Source organism: Nannospalax galili, unplaced genomic scaffold (assembly GCF_000622305.1).
Source record: "Nannospalax galili isolate Female #2095 unplaced genomic scaffold, S.galili_v1.0 scaffold183, whole genome shotgun sequence".
Lineage (NCBI taxonomy): Eukaryota > Metazoa > Chordata > Mammalia > Rodentia > Spalacidae > Nannospalax > Nannospalax galili.
Genome location: NW_008350555.1, coordinates 2104292 through 2122359, shown reverse-complemented (window position 1 = coordinate 2122359; position 18068 = coordinate 2104292). Strand labels below are relative to the sequence as shown.

The 18068-nt window shown below is 39.9% G+C and overlaps 1 protein-coding gene across 3 annotated transcripts in view; it reads right to left on the bottom strand.

Annotated features, from left to right (window-relative positions):
* Window positions 1-18068, bottom strand: part of Ints8 (integrator complex subunit 8) — a 55097-nt gene extending 37029 nt beyond the window's left edge. Inside the window, exons 1-10 of one of the 3 annotated variants that reach the window (XM_008847847.3) lie at window positions 17766-18068; window positions 16260-16434; window positions 13141-13281; window positions 12565-12636; window positions 10663-10714; window positions 9463-9645; window positions 7222-7329; window positions 4199-4354; window positions 1560-1660; window positions 207-348 (exon numbers count right to left, since the gene is read on the bottom strand). In XM_008847847.3, the coding sequence (XP_008846069.1) occupies window positions 207-348; window positions 1560-1660; window positions 4199-4354; window positions 7222-7329; window positions 9463-9645; window positions 10663-10714; window positions 12565-12636; window positions 13141-13281; window positions 16260-16434; window positions 17766-17895 (1260 nt within the window). In that variant the 5' untranslated portion in view covers window positions 17896-18068. The remainder of the gene's footprint in view (window positions 1-206; window positions 349-1559; window positions 1661-4198; window positions 4355-7221; window positions 7330-9462; window positions 9646-10662; window positions 10715-12564; window positions 12637-13140; window positions 13282-16259; window positions 16435-17765) is intronic. The other 2 variants (XM_008847844.2, XM_008847846.2) reach the window with 2 other exon arrangements.

Below are 18068 nucleotides of genomic sequence, written 5' to 3'. Positions count from 1 at the left end.
TTATTTTGATATATCACAGTGAAAGATTTATCGTCCTCTTTTTTTTTTTTTTTTTTTTTTTTTTTTTAAAAAAAAAAAAAAAAAAAAAAAAAGATGAGCTCAATCTTTTCATTCTATCAACTATCAGCCACAGAAAGAGAGGTCTGGAAAACGGGAAACGGATACAGTCAGCAAATTTATATTACCAAGAGCGAAAAATGTCTTACCTCAAGAAGAAAGTCTATTTTTTCTTTGTTTGGTCTAAGAAACAGTTGGTTAAATTGAACACCAATTGTTCTACCTTCCAATATATCACGGACTGTGTTGCAGGCACATACTTTAAAACAGATTTCTTCTAGAGCTTCATTTCTATAGAACACATAAGTACATCCACTCATTTTATTTTTATTATAAAAGATATGTATTACAAATAAAATTCACAAGATGGAACCATTTCTTCTTTTGATCTATTTTATTTTATATGTATGAGTGTTTTGCCTGCATGTATGTAAATGAACCATATGCATACAATGCCTGGGAGGCCAGAAGAGGACATCAGATCCCACTGATGGTTCTTAGCCACCAAGTGGGTGCTGGGAACTGAACTTAGGTCCTCTGGAATAACAGCCAGTGCTCTTAACTGCTGAGCCATCTCTCCAACCCCGGAACCATTTCTTCTTGAAGTATGATTTTAGAAAAGTTCAAGCGCATTACTAAATACCGTATACCAATATACGGAAAAAAAAGTACAAGGAAATCTAATTATAAAGACTAACAGAACAGAATTTTGTTCTGAATAATTATCTTACTGTAAGCAATTTTAAACCAAACTAGGAGAAAGAACATTAAAATGTCTCCACTGGGGGCTTGAGAGATGGCTCAGTGGTTAAGAGCACTGGCTGCCCTTCCAAAGGATATGGGTTCAGTTCCCAGCACCCTTATGGAGGCTAACAACCTTCCATGATCCAACACCCTCTTCTGGTTTCCACAGGTTTGCATGCTTGTGGTGCACTTACATACATGGAAGCAAAACATTCATACAAATAATAAAAATAAATTTTAACATTATTTTTAAATGTCTCCAAGGAGGAAGTGGGGGCTGGAGCTATAGTTCAGTGACAGGGCACTTGCCTAGCATACATGAGGACCTAGGTTCAATCGCCAGTACCAACAGTACCAGTAGTACCACACTAATACCACTATCACTGCCCACACACCTACATATACACACACACAAAATGGGGCTAGAGATGGCTTAGCAACTAAAAGCACTTGCTGTTCTTACAAATGACCCAGCTAAGGTCCCAGTACCCACATGGCAGCTAACAAAAGCCTGTTAATGCCATTTCAGGGGATCAAATGCCTGCTTCTGGCCTTTGTAGGCACTAAATGCACATGGTGCACTTACATACATGCAGGCAAAGACTCATACACATAAAATGTCTCCACTGACCATGTCAGTGTCCCCTGTATTAGTAAAAGTGAGCATAATGTCAAGGATTTGTATATAACTTGCAAGTATGATTTTAATAAACCACAAAGCACTTACTCTGTTATTCAAAACTAACTGTTTAACTTACCCCTGTTGAGCTTTCTGAAAGAGCTCTCTTAAAACTGACTGCCGGAACTGGACAGGTAAAGTGAAGGATAGGTTATCTTCAATGAAAATCTGTACTACCTCCTAAAACAGACACAAAATTTCATTTAAAAGGCTATAGCAGTTTTTTTTTTACTTATACTTTCTAGGGGCTGGTGATATAGGTCAGTTGTTAGAGTGCTTGCTTGCCTAGTATGCACAAAGCCCTGGGCTCAATCCCTAGCACCGCCTAAAACCAGGCACGATGATAGAGGCAGAAGGATCAGAAGGTTACCCTAGATGACAAACTGAGTTAAAGAGGATCATAAAAATATCTCACTGGTAAAGCATTCTCTTTCTAAAATTCTGCAATTAGATTAAGAACTGAAATACTTCTTCCCTTTTCAAAACTGAAGACCAAAAGTGAGAGGCAAGAGAGAAACAAATCAATAAAGCCTAAATCTCTAAAGCACTCATAGACATAAACATAAAACAATTTTTTAAAAATTAAGACAAAAAGCTGGGCATGGTGGCACATGCCTTTAATCCCAGCACTTGGGAGGCAGAGGCAGGCGGATCTTTGTTGAGTTCGAGGCCAGCCTGGTCTACATAGTGAGTTCCAGGACAGCTGGGGCTACAGGGAGACCCTGTCTCAAAAAGACCAAAAAAAAAAAAAAAAAAAAAAAAAAAAAAAAAGACAAAAAAAAGTCAATCAGAAAAAAAACATGCTAAGAAACAATTCCAATAAATTTAAATGATCTAAAACATATTATTTAGTGAATTACAGAAAACATCCACATTTTTACATATAGACCTTTTCTCAGGTCTTTCTCAAGCACCAAGAGGAGAGGTGACAATGTGTGAAGATGGGAAGAGGATCTCTACAAACAGGTAAAGCTGATCACCCGCTATCAACAAAAGTACATCTCAAAACTACAGAATCAGGACATGTTGATGCATGCTGGTAATCACAGTACTTGGGAGGCAGAGGTAGTCATATCTCTGTAAGATCAAGGCCAGACTGGTCTACATAGTGAGTTCCAGACCAGCTGGGGCTATAGAAAGACCCTGTCTCAAAAAGACAAACAAAAAAACTACCACTATTTCACCTCTATAGCAAATCAAGAGCAATGCAGTGCTATTCAGAAGTTTACCGCTTCCCAAACGTGAGCTGTGTCATCTGTTCCAGCTGTTTATCATTGCCTGACCATCACAAAACAAAAACAATATGGTTCATATCCTATTCAAAAATCCTGTTCAGTTGGGCATAGTGGTTCATGCCTTTAATCCCAGCACTTTGGAGGTAGACGCAGGTGAATCAATGTAAGTCAGAGGTCAGCCTGGTCTACATAGCGAGTTCCAGGCCAGCTGGGGATAGAGGGAGACCCCGACTCGAAAAGATGCACCAAAAAAATAAATAAAATCCTATTCAAATAAAAGCCTAATACAATTTCTGAGATATATAATTTTTATATATGCAACTAAAGTGATAAATTTCAGAGCTGCAACAGAATCACAATTTCCCCTAAGGTACCCATCACACTATCTTTTATCCATATCTGGATGCTATTCATATTCACAGTAACAGGTTTGTCTAAGAGTACTATTCATGAGGTCTTCTTTGCACAGGCCTCAAAACTCAAAGAAGTTTGTTTTTCAATAAAAAAATTTTTGAAGGACCTTCTTAAATGATCTATATCTTATTACAACAGACACTCAACTCTCCATAAGCCTGTATTACCAAGATGTAACTAAAAGATTTCATCTCTAAACTTTAATAAATTCACCTGTATCTACCATTCTTCTTCAAGAAAGTTTAATTTTCTTCCCGGGTAAAGCAATATTGGGGGCGGGGCATGAGAAAGAGGAGAAAGTATTATCTTCTCTCTTCAGGTAATTTTTGTGAAGAAAAACTTCAACTGAAGATAGTGAACTTTATATATATATATATAATAAACCTGGATAAACATCCAACTGGGGACAAGTTCTGCTTTGTCATTTCATGTTTTTTTGCTTGGCATTAAATAATATAAAGGCATCATTTAAATGAAAAATTCTGAAAATGATTTACAAACCCAAAACTGCTATTTCTAGTGATTTTCAATAACAAGCTAAGGAAAAGCACCCAGGGTATTAATTATGATCCGAGATGATCAGGATCACTGACAAAGAGCTCTAACAACACCCTGGCCTACAAAAACCACTCTGTTAACACTCCCTTTCTGTGTCTGGAATGCTGAACACACTATGCTACAAAACTGTGTGGTAAAAACAAAACATGACTTCAGGTTCCACAAAACTAAAAGCTCTCCACTTTGGTCATTTACAAATTTAGCAGTTCTAATAGTTTATTATAGAAGGGAGTAAGATGGACAAACTATTCCTTCCAAAAAAGTAATACCAATAGCCGTGAACATATGTATGGCTAATTTAACTGGTCGTCTGATTCTCAGAATAATCTTATGAAATGAGGTAAGTGGGATAATAATGATAAGGGTAACATCATTTTTTAGGTCTGGCTGACAATATAGGTGATTGGTAGTAAATCACACACCTAGAAATGATGACATCAGGATTTGAACTCAGTTTGTCTGATTCCAAAACTTTCCAACTACATCACTGTAATTCCATCATGTATCTTACCTGATACTTGCCAGATCGCAAACAAATATGGACTTGACTATATGGAGTCAATTCCTGAGAGTTACTATCAGAAGAAGGTACAAGAACATCACAGGCTTGACAATAGCCAGCTAACCGCTTCTCATCTATGGTACAATGAAGAGATAATGAACCTATCTGTAAAGTAAGAGTTATACATCATTATCCATTAATGAAGTATACACACAGTCTAGTACCCCCTTAGTGCATTTAACAGTACAAAAAAATGATAATGAAAATTTCAAAACTGGGGGAACCACAAATAACGAAAAGGATAAATGTTTAGGGCAGGAGTCAGTAAACTATTGCTAAAAGACTAAATGCAATCTCTAGTCTGTTTTTTGTATGGGCTGTAAGCTAAGAAAAAAAATTTAAGGTTGGAAACAACAAAGAACATTCAAAAGAGACTGAATGTGGCCCACAAAACTATTTACTTTCTGGCCCTTTAAAAAGTTTACAAACTTCTGCTTTAGAGTTTTCTGGGCCCACATATAAAGTGGACATTATTTTGACTCCAACAGGAATGAAAAATAAGGCATTAACAAAGAATGAAAACTTTAAAAACAAGCTTATATTTTGTAAGCCATATATTTAAAGACAGTAAAAAAAAATTAAGTCTCTCAAAAACATAACTATTACTACCAAAAAAAGATTTTTAAAAGACAAATTTTCAATGAATTTTAAATAATTATACCTAAAATGCATAATAAAATTAGAAATATCTAATGGATCTAGAGTAAGTCTAGGGATGAAGATGCATCTCCGTGACCGAGCCTTTGCCTACCAAGCTTGACGTTCTGGATTTGATCCGCAGCATGGCAAAAAACTGACTGAACAGAATAAGTTTCTAGAACATTTAATTTTGCTAATAAGGAAAGGAAATTAAAAGGTATTTTTCCTGGTTCCTCAAGTACAAAAAAACTACTTACATACTTAAAATTCAATCACCGGGTGCGGGGGAGATGCCTCAGCAGTTAAGAGCACATACTATTCTTATAGAAGACATGAGTTTGGTTCACAGCAACCACGTCAAACAGCTCATAACTAGGTCTGTAATTTCAGCTCAGGAGATCTGACACCCTCTTCCTGCTTCTGAGGGTCCCTGCACACACACACACACACACACACACACACACACACACACACACACACAAACTCTCATAATTTTTAAACTTAAAAAAACTGCACTCAGGAGGCAGAGGCAGGCAGAGCTCTGTGAGTTCAAGGCCAGCCTGGTCTACATAGTGAGTTCCAGGACAGCTGGGGCTACAGGGAGATCCTGTCTCAAAAACACACAAAAAAAAAAAAAATCCGCAGGGCATGGTGACATGTGCTTTTAATCCCAGCTCTCAGGAAGCAGAGGCAGGTAGTCTCTGTGAGATTCACACCAGTCTGATCTCTGATCTGTACAGTGAGTTCCAGGCCAGTTGAGGCTACAAGGAGACCATGTCTCAAAAAGACCAAAATTTTTTTTAATTTAAAAAATAAGCCGGGCGTGGTGGTGTGAGTCGCTGCCTCTTCAAGATAGTATGCACCTTTAATCCTAGCACTTGGGAGGCAGATACCTATAAGATTAAGGCTAGCCTGGTCTACCTGGACAGCTGGGGCTACAGGGAGACCCTGCCTCAAAAAGACCAAAAATAAAAATTAAATTAAATTAAAAAAATCTTTAAAAATTCAACCATGGGGCTAGAGAACTGACTCAGCAGTTAAGAGCACTGGCTGCTCTTGCAGAGGACCAGGGTTCAATTCCCAGCACCCATATGGCAGCTCACAATTATCCCTAACTCCAGTTCCAGGGGACCTGATGCCCTCTTCTGGCCTCCAAGGCATTGCACACATGGGTACATACAAAACACTAATAAATTTTTTTTTAATTTCAAGAAAAAGATTTAAGCAAGAAACAAAATAGTGTGTATAATATGAGCTGAATTGCACAAATATAAAGAAAATGCTGGAAGAAAATATGCTAAAATGATAAAAGCTATTGATGTAATTTTCTTTGGTTTTGTTTGTTTTTAGAGATGAAGTCTTGCCAAGGCTGGTCTGGAACTCACTATGAAGTCTAAACACTGGCCTTGAATTCATAATCCTCCTGCTTCTGCCTCCTAACTGCATGCCCAATGTCACAGTTATTGTTGTCAACCTGGGAGAATTTAGAATCACTAGGAAGATGGACCTGAGCATACTGGTGGGGATTACCTTAATTAGGTTAACTGAGGTGGTTAGACCTGCCAATCCCTGGCTGGGATCCTCCACTGTGTAGAGAACAGAAACTGAGCAGTACATTCATTTAGGTACTCAGCTTCCTGACAGGATGCAAGGTAACAACTACTTCAAGTTCCTGCTGCCTTGATCTCCCCCTAAGATGAATGCACCTTCAACCAAGAGCCAGAGTAAACCTTCCTCCTGTACACTGCTTTTGTCAGAGCATTTTATCTCAGCACCAAGAAAAGAAAATAAGATATACACAAAACATTAGACATTTTTAAAGCTAGTCTGTAGCACTTTTTTCAATGTTCAAATTTACTATAATGAACATACTGGGTTTTGGTTTGTTTGGTTTTCTGTTTGGTTTGGTGCTGGCCTTCTACATGCTAGTAACACACTCCATCACGAAGGTATACCTTCAAACGGAGTGTGGTGGCACACGTCTGCAATCCCAGAACTTGAGTGACTCTTGTTTACATAATGAGTTCCAGGTCAGCCAAGACTACCTAATCTCAAAAACAAAGTAATTTACATCCCTATTCGCAAACACATCTTTTTCTTAGGAAAAATTAAAGCCAAAAACTCTAGATGAGCAGGGCGTGGTGATTTACACGTTTAATCCTAGCACTCAGGATGAAGAGGTAGAGGCAAGTGATGAATGTGAGTTTGAGGCCAACCTGGTCTACATAGCAAGTTCTAGGGCTACAGGGTTTAAGACCGTGTCTCAAAGAAACAAAAATTCAACAGATGCTTTAAGGAATCAAATATCACATATCTATTATGACTGTATTTACCTCTGCAATTAGTTCTTTAGTTCTAAAAAACTTTTCTCTGGCATTTTCATACACAGCTGAATTTGTAGAGCCTTGCTGGAAGTACACTGCACCCAAATCATAACACACCTGAAACAGTAACAAATGCCAAGCTGCTTACTAATTTTTTTATGTACTTAAGAGCTGAAAAAACTCAAATTTATTTTTAATGTCAGGAAAACACAAGAAAAAAAACATTATTTCAATGAGAAATAGAATAGAAGCTAACTCAAATTTATGCAAAAAAATCTGACATAAGATTTCAGATAACTCACAATTATTGGGAAGACCAAAGAATTAGGTGAGAAGAAAAGAGAGACAAAACTGCTCACTGTGGCACCAGCACACCACACTGAAATAGCAGCCAGATTCTGCAAATACTGCCCCTGTAAACTACATAAACTGTCACTGCTACTGCTACCTACCCCCCCTCCCTTTTTTGATATATAAGTGTATGCCACGTGTGTGGGCACCAGCAGAACAGAAGCGGTCATCAGATACCCTGGAGCTGGAGTTACAGGCAGTTATGAGCTACCCAAAATGTGTGCTAGGAATTGAACTCAGGTCCTCTGGGAGTACAAGATCTTCATCAATGAGCCATGTCTCCAGCCCTGCTACCAGATTCTTTATCACTACCACTTCTTTGATGTATAAGCTGCTGATCCAGTATAGACTAAGAAGGATCTGTTAGATGCCTGCTCCCAAACTGGATAAGGCTAGAGAAAAGTATTTAGAGCATTCAATTTCTCTTGTAGGAAGTAGGTTCTTGCCTCCTACTAAATTTCAAAAGGGAACGAATTCTTCTAACATAGAAGAGGGAAACGGACAAGGAAGCACTCCAAAAAAGGGAGGAGAGCAAATGTCCATCATAATAGGCTAAATTCACAAATTTCATGATTATAAATTATAATGCTCTGGGTGTGGTGGCACACGCCTTTGGGAGGCAGAGGCAGGAGGACCTTTAGGAGTTCAAGACCAGCCTCATCTACATAGTGAGTTCCAGGCCAGCAGGAGCTCTAGGGAAACCCTGTCTCAAATATATAAATAAATAAATAAATAAATAAATAAATAAATAAATAAATAAATAAATAGATAAATAAACAAACAAACAAACACACAAAAAATAAATGCTTTTCTAGTAATTTTTTTCTGATTGAAGAAGGTGTTTTTCCAAGAACCTCGTTTTTTGGGGGGAGACAGATTCTCATGTGTCATGACCTAGGATGGCCTAAAACTCCCTATGCAGCTGAGGATGACCTTGAACTTCTGCTCCTCCTGCCTCCTCTACCTCCTGAGTGCCAGGATTACAAGCATACACCACCATTTCAGTTTTTTACATGATGCTGCAGACTGCATCAAGGGATCTGTGCTTGCTAGGCAAGTACTCTACAAACTGGGCCAAATCCAAAGCCTCTAAGGAACTTTCTTAGATTAAAGCCCACATTCACTGAATGCAGACTTCAGTCCACTAAGCTATTTTAAGAACACCAACATGGCACAGGAGAGAGAGAGAGCTCAGCAGTTAAGAGCTCTTCCAGAGGGCCAGACTTCAGGTCCCAATACTCACATGGCAGCTAACGCCTGTCCCTAACTCCGGCTGCAAGAGCTCCAAAACCCTCTGCTGGCCTCTGCATGCATGGGATTCGATACCTAATAATATTCATGAACTACAAATCAACTGAGAAACTACTTCGAGATAACAGACTACATGAAATTTTCCTTCCATTGCCTTGAGAAAAATCTCATGTAAAGGCCTAAAAAACCTATAAAATACAAGCCAGGCATGGTGGTGCACACCTTTAGTCCCAGCACTTGGGAAGCAAAGGCAAATGATCTCTGTGAGTTCCAGGCCAGTGCGGTCTACAATGTGAGTTCCAGGCCAGCTGGGGCTAAAGGGAGACCTTGACTCAAAAAGATAATAAAAACAAAAAACAAAACCCTATAAAATACAACTGCAAACATGAGTTTAATAGTATCATAAGTGTTATATGCCTATAATCCAAGCATTTGGGAGCCTGATGCAACAGGATCCCAAGTTCAAGGCCAGTCTTGCTTACAAACCAAGTTCCAGGCCAACCTTTACTATATTAATGAAGGTGTTTCTCAAAACAGCCAAACAATGAAAAAATATGCCTAAATTAAAGAAACAAAGGTAGAATTAGAACTTATATACACCAAGATGATCTTATATAGATTTCCAATGTTAATTAAACACAGAAATACCTGGCATTGTATTTCCTCAGTTTTGATTTTCAATCCAGCAGTAGAACTCTCAGTCTCTCCATTTACCATGCCTGGCTCCACGGCCAATAAATCCAGAGTTCTCATAGTATGAACATAAAGATCCTTGTTTAATTTCAAGGCTGCTTCCAGTACCAGAATAGAATCGGCAGCCTGCTCTTTTAGCTACAAAAATTTAATAAAAAAATTATAACACAGTATTAGCAACTGATTACACTAACCAAAAAAACATGTACAGGATACTTAGTAGCTTCATGTACTGATATAGTAAAAGAAATCTCAACAGGTGTACAACTGTATTTATTGAAATGTCATCTTGCATCTTAAAAACACAATTACTTAAAAATACAATTATGAGCTGGGCATGGTGGCGCACGCAGAGGCAGGCAGATCTCTGTGAATTCAAGGCCAGCCTGGTCTACATAGGGAGTTCCAGGACAGCTGGGGCTACAGGGAGACCGTGTCTCAAAAAGACCCAAAAAACAATTACTACTTCAGCTCGGGGGCGGGGGGGGGATACAATTACCATTGTAAAGTTATAAAACAAAATACAGAAACAGTTAATAAGTTTTCCACAGGCCAGTTAGTAAAGAAAAATGATTTTAAGATCTGCAGTGAGCCAGGTGTGGTGGCGCACGCCTGTAGTCCCAGCACTTGGGAGGCAGAGGCAGGTAGATCTCTGTGAGTTCTACGTCAGCCTGGTCTACATAGTGAGTTCCAGGACAGCTGGGGCTACAGGGAGACCCTGTTTCTAAAAGACCAAAAAAAAAGGATTTGCAGTGTTTCATTTTAATGAACGCAAGAGATTTTTTCTACCTTTTCCTATGCCAGCCATTTTACTGAGCACTGCTTACAATGGCATATGCTTTTTGCTTCTTCATTCAGCACCTATTTGTTTTCTATAGACGTGCATCATGCCTTTTCTTCTCTTCTCCTCCCATACCTCTAAAACACTGTAGCCTTAAATACTATATTTAGAGAGCATATTTAAAGAAAACCTCCAATTTCCTTTTTTTAGCAGATACAAATTTAGAATACAAACTTGCTGATAACACTTAGAGCAAGTATTTGTCATTGTACTGAGACCTTGACAACACTCACAAACCTAAAATCAGAAGATGCATCCCTACATGCTAAAAACTGTCCCCAAACTGTTACACCATAATCAATGCCAATGCTTACCACTTTCAAAATGTTTTCTGTTAGCTCTTTTTCCTGTTGCATCTGATTCATGCTAAAAGAGAAGTGATGGAGGGTCAAGCTACAAAATTCTAAATTTTAGACTATCATTCATGAATAGGAACTGTATTTTTTCATTATTTTATTATTATTTTGATTTGTAAGAGTATATTGCCTACATGTAGGAAGGTGCACCAGTGTTGTGTAGTACCCATGTAGGTCAGAAGATGTCAGATTCCCTAGAACTGGAGTTACTGCTAGTTGTTAAGACACCATGTGGGTGCTGGGCATCAAAAACAGGTCCTCTGTAAGAGCAGTCAATGCTCTTAACCACTGAGCCATCTCTCCAGCCTAGAACTTTATTTTTTTATGTTGTTGTTTCTTTTCATGCTTAAAAAAGCCAATATTATTATTATGGTAATCAATAATTTATCAGTATTTTCTCACTTGCGCCACATAAAACTGACCAAGCATGATGACACACACCTGCAATCCCAGCACTTGAGCAGTGAAGGCAGGAGGACCAGGAGTTTAAGACCAACTTGGCAGGACTAGAGAGATAGCTCAGCAGTGAAGAGCACACTGGCTGCTCTTGCAGAGAAACAGGTTCAGTTCCCAGTACCCATACGGTAGCTAACAATTGTTTGTAACTCCAGTTCCAGGGGATCCAACACCCTCTTCTGACCTCCACAGGCATTGTGCAACACACAAGTACACTTAAAATACATACAGGCAATATACACATATAAAATAACAAAAAATAATAAAATGGGGGCTGGAGAGATGGCTTAGCGGTTAAGAGCACTGACTGCTCTTGCAGAGGACCCGGGTTCAATTCCCAGCACCCATATGGCAGCTACGAACCGTCCTTAACTCCAGCTCCAGGGGAATCCGAAGCCCTTTGCAGCATTGCACAACACGGGTGCACTCACCTGTATGCAGGCAATACACTCATACACATAAAATAAAAATAGATTTTTAAAAAAAGAGAAAGACCAACTTGGCTACAAAAAGAGTTTATGTGGTAAGCCTGGGCTATAGCAGATATTCCAAAAAAGAAAAAGGAAAACAAACAAACAAACAAAAAAAGGTACTTTTTTATTGAAAAGTACCATAGGGAAATGGGTCATATTAGAAAAAACGAAAACACTGCATTATTCTTGATGTTTAAATACAGTCTTGCCACTATTTGAATATGGGCAGCTTCTTCCAGAGGTCTATTTGTTAAAGGATTGGTCCCCAAGCTGTCTCTTTTGGGACATGCTTCGGACCTCTAGGAGGCAAAGTGAGTTGTCAGATCACAAGGGTATGCTCCCAGAGATAATCTTTGGAGCCTGTCCACCCTCTCTTCCTCTGCTTCCCCGCTCAGGAAGTGAATTATTTATTCTGACAGAGGCTTCCCACCATTGCAATCTGGTAAGAGTCCCAAAGAATGAGGTAACCCATTCAGATCTATGAGGTAAATATTTCATTTTTTTAAGTATGAATAAATAAATGGTGTCTTACTCCATACTGCGATTAAGCTGCCACCTGGAATTTATGAATTAGGTTTAAAACTCCATATATAATCAAACTTGAAATGAACTTTGTATTCCTAACATTTAAAAATATTAAAATAATTTCCCTAGGGACAAGCCATATATGTTGAAGACAATTATAAAACTAAAAATCTTAACACTTGAAAATGGATGACACAATTTCCAAAGTGTTTCCCTCCTTTCCACCCTAGTTTTTAGAGCATTGCCTGCTTTTCCATCCCACAACCTCCTTCAAACAAATCTTTATGCAGGCCTTCTTGTCCTATTTCTGCTCTACTTCATCTACTTCATTTGGGAGAGAAATTTGCAAACATTTTTTAATTATAATGAAAAATGCTCCATGTATGGGTCACGTTAGCCAACTTACACACTTAACTGAGGGGGTCCAGGTTTTGCCTGTTTGACAGGAAAACTACTTTGAACAATTGTCCTAATTGCCCTAAAGAAAAGACAGGGGGGAAAAAAATTAATGCATGATAAATAGCAGCTCAATTATAATAAATATAAGTTAACATATAATATGTCAAATACCATCCAGATTTTAGCATGTTTTTCATCTACATAGCCATAAATGTTCTCCACTATCACATTCACAGTTCCAAAGACCCTCTGAGAGATCTTGGAGCAAAAGGATTCTTAAAAGCACATCCCTGGGGATGAAGAGATGGGCAGTTAAGAGCACTGATTGCTCTTGCAGAGGACCTGGGTTCAATTCCTAGCATCCACATGATGGCTAACAACCATCCTTTAACTCCAGTTCCAGATGATCCAACGCCCTCTTCTGACCTCCTCAGGCATTGCATAAGATGGGTACACTTATACACGTGAAGGCAGTATACTTATACAGAAAATAAAGTTTAAAAAAAAAAAAAGCACATCCCTTAAATTCAAAATGTAATTAAACAGAGGTTGGCCAATGTTCTGTGTTTATGAGAAAACTCACCATCTATTGTAGAGGAGGATAGCCATGGCAGTGGTTGGGGGTAAAGTTGCCAGATCCATGTCTACATGCTTGGTCCCAGGAGGAACTTTACTGATACAGAGCAGTTCATTCAGTAGCATGTTCAACACCGGAACAGACAAACTTAAGGGAAGCAAAAGGTATATGTCTGCATGTCAGCTGTACAAGCAGCACAAAATATACAACTGCAAATCTTCAGTGACAATCACTACATCATTAAAGGATCAACTATTCAGGCTACCCTATCAAATTTCAAGACTTTTAAAACTTTTTACTATAGAGACTGCTCAGTGGTTAAAGAGCACTGGACGTTCTTACAAAAGACTCAGGTTCAGTTCCCAGCATCCACATGGCAGCTCACAACCAAAACTCTACCTCCAGAGGCTCTGATGCCCTCTTCTGACCTCCATGGGCACTGCACAACATGGGTACATGAAGGCGAAAAATTCATACACATAAAACAAAAATAACACAAAAAGATTTTTAAAAGTCTTATTATGAATTTAAACAACATAAAAGTAGACAAAACACAAAATCAGCACCATCACACTTTTAACTATTAAATGATGACCCAGCACCATGGCATACTCAACTACTAAATGATGACCCATCTTCTTTCATTCCCACTCTTACTTGCTTCCCAAATTATAAAGATTTCAGATTATATCTCAAAAAAATTAGCTTTCCTTTTTTGAAACAGGGTCTTGCTTTGTAGCCCAGGTTGGCCTCTATCTGGCTTCCTGCCTCAGCCTCCAAGAAGCTGACATGACTACTGCACCCTACAAAAAATTAATCCTGGTGCTAGAGAGGTGGCTCAAGGGATAAGAGCATCTGTTGCTCTTCCAGAGGACTGGAATTCAACTCCTAACACCCACATGGGGCTCTGGCTCTGTCATCACCTACTGGCCTTCTCAGGTACGACACATACACACACACACCAATAAACATACTAGAAACGAAACACTTGTACAAACAAACAAAAAAAAAAACCTTATTTATCCTTAGTGTGATTACAATATTATGCTGCGTAGAACAAATTTGCTTTGGGGGAAAAAGGTCTAAATGACTGCAATTGAGGAACACTTAATGATACTATGTGATAATTTTAAGGGAAATGGGAAGTTGAGATAGGTTCTTGATATTTGGCTCATGCTGGCCTTGAACTTTTAATTCTTTTCCCTCAGCTTCCCAAGTACTGGGATTATGAGCATACACCACTGTATCCAACCAGTTACTATTACAGTAAGTGAAAGAAACAAATCAAAACAATAAATAGGGTATGAGTACAATGATATTTAAAAATATAATTAGTTGGGCCAAGTATGTTGGTGCATATCTTTAATCCCAACACTTAAAAGGCAGAGGCAGGGGATCTCTGAGTTCCAGGCCAGCCTGGTCTAAAAAGCAAGTTCCAAGCCAGCTGGGGCTACAGGGAAACCCAGTCTCAAAAAACAGCAAAACAAAACAAAAATATCAACAAAAATATGTAAGAAGCTGGACGTGCATAATTCCCAGCATTTGGGAGGTAAAGGCAGAAAGATCTGCAGTTCAATATGAGACCCTATGTGAAAAAAAAAAAAATTTCTTGCTTTGTGGTCTTTTGAGACAGGTTCAATCTGTAACACTGTAAAAAATGAAAATAAAAACACTGGGAGAACAAGAACAAAAATACTAAAAAGTACTTCTGCATTACTTATTTTCTAAATTTATCAGTATTTCTTCTTTTTAAAAATATTTTATTATTTTTATTTTATGTGTATGAGTATATTGCCTGCATGTGAGTGCACCCATGCCATGCAATGCCTTGGAGGTCAGAAGAGGGCATCAGATCCCCTGGAACTGGAGTTACAGACAGTTGATAGCTGCCATGTGGGTGCTGGGAATCAAACCCAGGTCCTCTGCAAGAATAGTCAGTGCTCTTAACCACTGAGCCATCTCTCCAGGCCCTCCTACATTTCTTTTTAAATTGTGAGAGAGGGAACAAAAGCAAATTATTTTCTAACTACAGTCCTGAAGGTATTTGTTTTTAAGGAAATAAACACTCAAGTAGTAATCTTGACAGTTTTGGGAAGAAGTGGCTGATTTGTGAGCAATCAAATTAACCAAAATGGGGCTGGAAAGATGGCTCAGCGGTTAAGAACACTGGTTGTTCTTGCAGAAGACCCAGGTTCGAATCCCAGCACCTACATGGCAGCTAACAACTGTCTGTAACTCCAGTTCCAGGGGATCTGACAGTGTGTTCTGTCCTCCACAGGCACTGCACAACACGGGTGCACTCACCTACATGCAGGCAATACATGCATACACATAATATAAAAATAATAAAGAAAAAAAAATTTTTTTTAATTAGCCAAATAGCCAGGTTCCCTGTATCCTCAAGCTGTCCTGAATTCACTATGGAGACCAGGCTGGCCTTGAAGTCAACAGAGATTTATTTTGATATATCACAGTGAAAGATTTATCGTCCTCTTTTTTTTTTTTTTTTTTTTTTTAAAAAAAAAAAAAAAAAAAAAAAAAAAAAAATTAACCAAATTATTCAACAATAAATCATACTACTATGCAACATCCATCATTAACTCTTACTCATCCTCATCAGATAGCTAATTGAACACTTAAAACACTTTAAGTGTGGATTTTCTCAGTTACCACACCTAAAGTAGTAAGCAGGAGCTGTAACTTAGTGGTAGAATGCTTGTAAAACATGCTGGAGATCCTGGGTTCAATTCCCAGTGCTGAGGGGTAAAAAGATTAATAAGCTGCCTCAACACTGACAGCATCAAGTTCATAGGGTAAAAGGTGATTTACCGTTATCTATACTGAAATAATTGTGCAGTTTGTCTTTTGCTTTGGGGCTGGATGGTTTGAGAGGAGTAACCCTATGTTGTCAAGTCTGGTCTCCTAATTATGGGCTCAAGATGTTGAACTACAAGCATTGCTAGTTCTAAGAGCTCTCTTGTACCTTCTGAAAAATGCTTGAATATTCTGCTAAGAAACAGACAAAAATAGTTTTGATTTTAAGTCAGTATCAGAAAAACACTAAAATAAACAGAAACAAAGAAATCAATAGAGCTCCAAAAGAAATTTCATATAAATTTTTATACCTTTTCTCCAATATGTCTAAGTCCCACTTCAAATGTGCAGCAACTTTAAGAGCAAGAAGTTTTAAAATCCGGTTTCTCTTGTTATCAGGTGGAGGCTGAACTTGGTTTTGCTCATTAACTGAAGGTTTGGAAGCCTGTTCCAGAAACTGGACTATAAGCTGAACTGGTGCAGGATCTAGGATTTAAAAGAAAAAATTCTGGAAGTCTGAATTATGAAGACATAAAAGGATTCACTGTGTTTTGTTGTTTGTTCTGGGCACAAAAGGGATACAGGCAGTTGTGCTGGTGTATTACCTAAAGAATAGATAGATACACAGGTGGTGTGTCGGGGCTCAAGGCAGAAGATCTGGAAGAAGGGTAAAGGAAGAGACAGCTGGGGCTATATACAGCTCAGTGGTTGTCAGCTTGCCTCATATGCAAGAGGTGCAGGCTTGGTTCAACCCCAATACTGGGCCCCACACTCCCACCCAGCCTGCGGATAAAAGGATTAGTTTGAAACAAAGCACTTCACCGAGACAAATCGAACAGTTACAAGTTCCCAGTTCATCAAAATGACCAGTGCCAATTAGAGGCAAGAGAGGTGGACTGCAGAGCCACTGTTTTGACAAAGATCTTCTATTAAGTTGCCTCTCTGCCCCTGTTTCCTCCAATGAAAAGATTAAAGGCGCACGCCTTTAATCCCAGCACTTGGGAGACAGAGGCAGGCGGATCTCTGTGAGTTCGAGGCCAGCCTGGTCTATATAGCGATTTCCAGGTCAGCTGGGGATACAGGGAGACCCTGTCTCAAAAAGATTAAAAAAAAAAAAAAAAAGTAAAGGCTACAATCACATATTATGAAGAGTTAACAGATGTAAGGATTTAAACAGTGGCTTGACACTCTGCAAGCTCTCAACACAGTATGTCAAGAGGAATTCTCTAAAAGCACAGCACATAGCGATAAAATCGCCCAAGGAAGGATGCAAACTTCCCACAAAGTAGTCTCCTACAGCTGAGGCTTGTATTCGGATTAGAACAGGGCAAAATGCTAAGTAGGAAACAACTTTTCTCGCCATCGCCTCTTTCCATAAACGCCTCCCAGCAACACCCATTCAGCATTCACATCCCTACACAACAGCCACCCTGCCAAAGTACAGCAGTTCCTGCTTTCAAGAATTTTATTTTAAAGCTCACAAGCTGCTCGCTGAGGAAACAAGAAGCCGGGATCAAGACTAGCGCCAGGCTCCGCCGCACAGCTACGCTGACTTCGCCGGCTCTCCCGGAACCCATCCAGCCCTGCGAACGCCGACAGCGGCGAGCTGCGCCCCGCGTGGCAGGTGCCGACGCCCCAAGCTGTGAGGACCCCGGCGGGCGGAAAGGCCTTTGTCCGCGGCTCTTCTCGGACGCTCGGACGCGACGCCCGTCGCCCAGAGGCGTCCAGGTTGGGCCCCTGCCAAACCACCCGGCCAAGCGGCACCGGGCACCGCGCCCGCTACGTGCCCCGACGGCCGGCAGCAGGCGCCCGCTTACCAGGGCAGGCTTTGCGCAGATGCTTCTCCAACAGCGACTCCTCCAGCAAAAACTCGAACCAGCAGGTCTGCGGCGGGGTGCAGGGCCGGCTGGAGGTGGCCGCCTCCCGGTCCGCGGCCTCCGCGCTCATCCTGCCCCCGCCGCCGCTGCTACCCGGGACGCTTCCGGGCTCCAACCTGACTTTCGGCCGTCACGGGCCGCCGACGTGTATTCCGCGGAATCACCGGTACGTCCCGACCGCTCGCACCGCTCAAGATGGCGGCGCCACTAGCCAAGCCTGGACCTCGATCCGCCTCCCCGCGC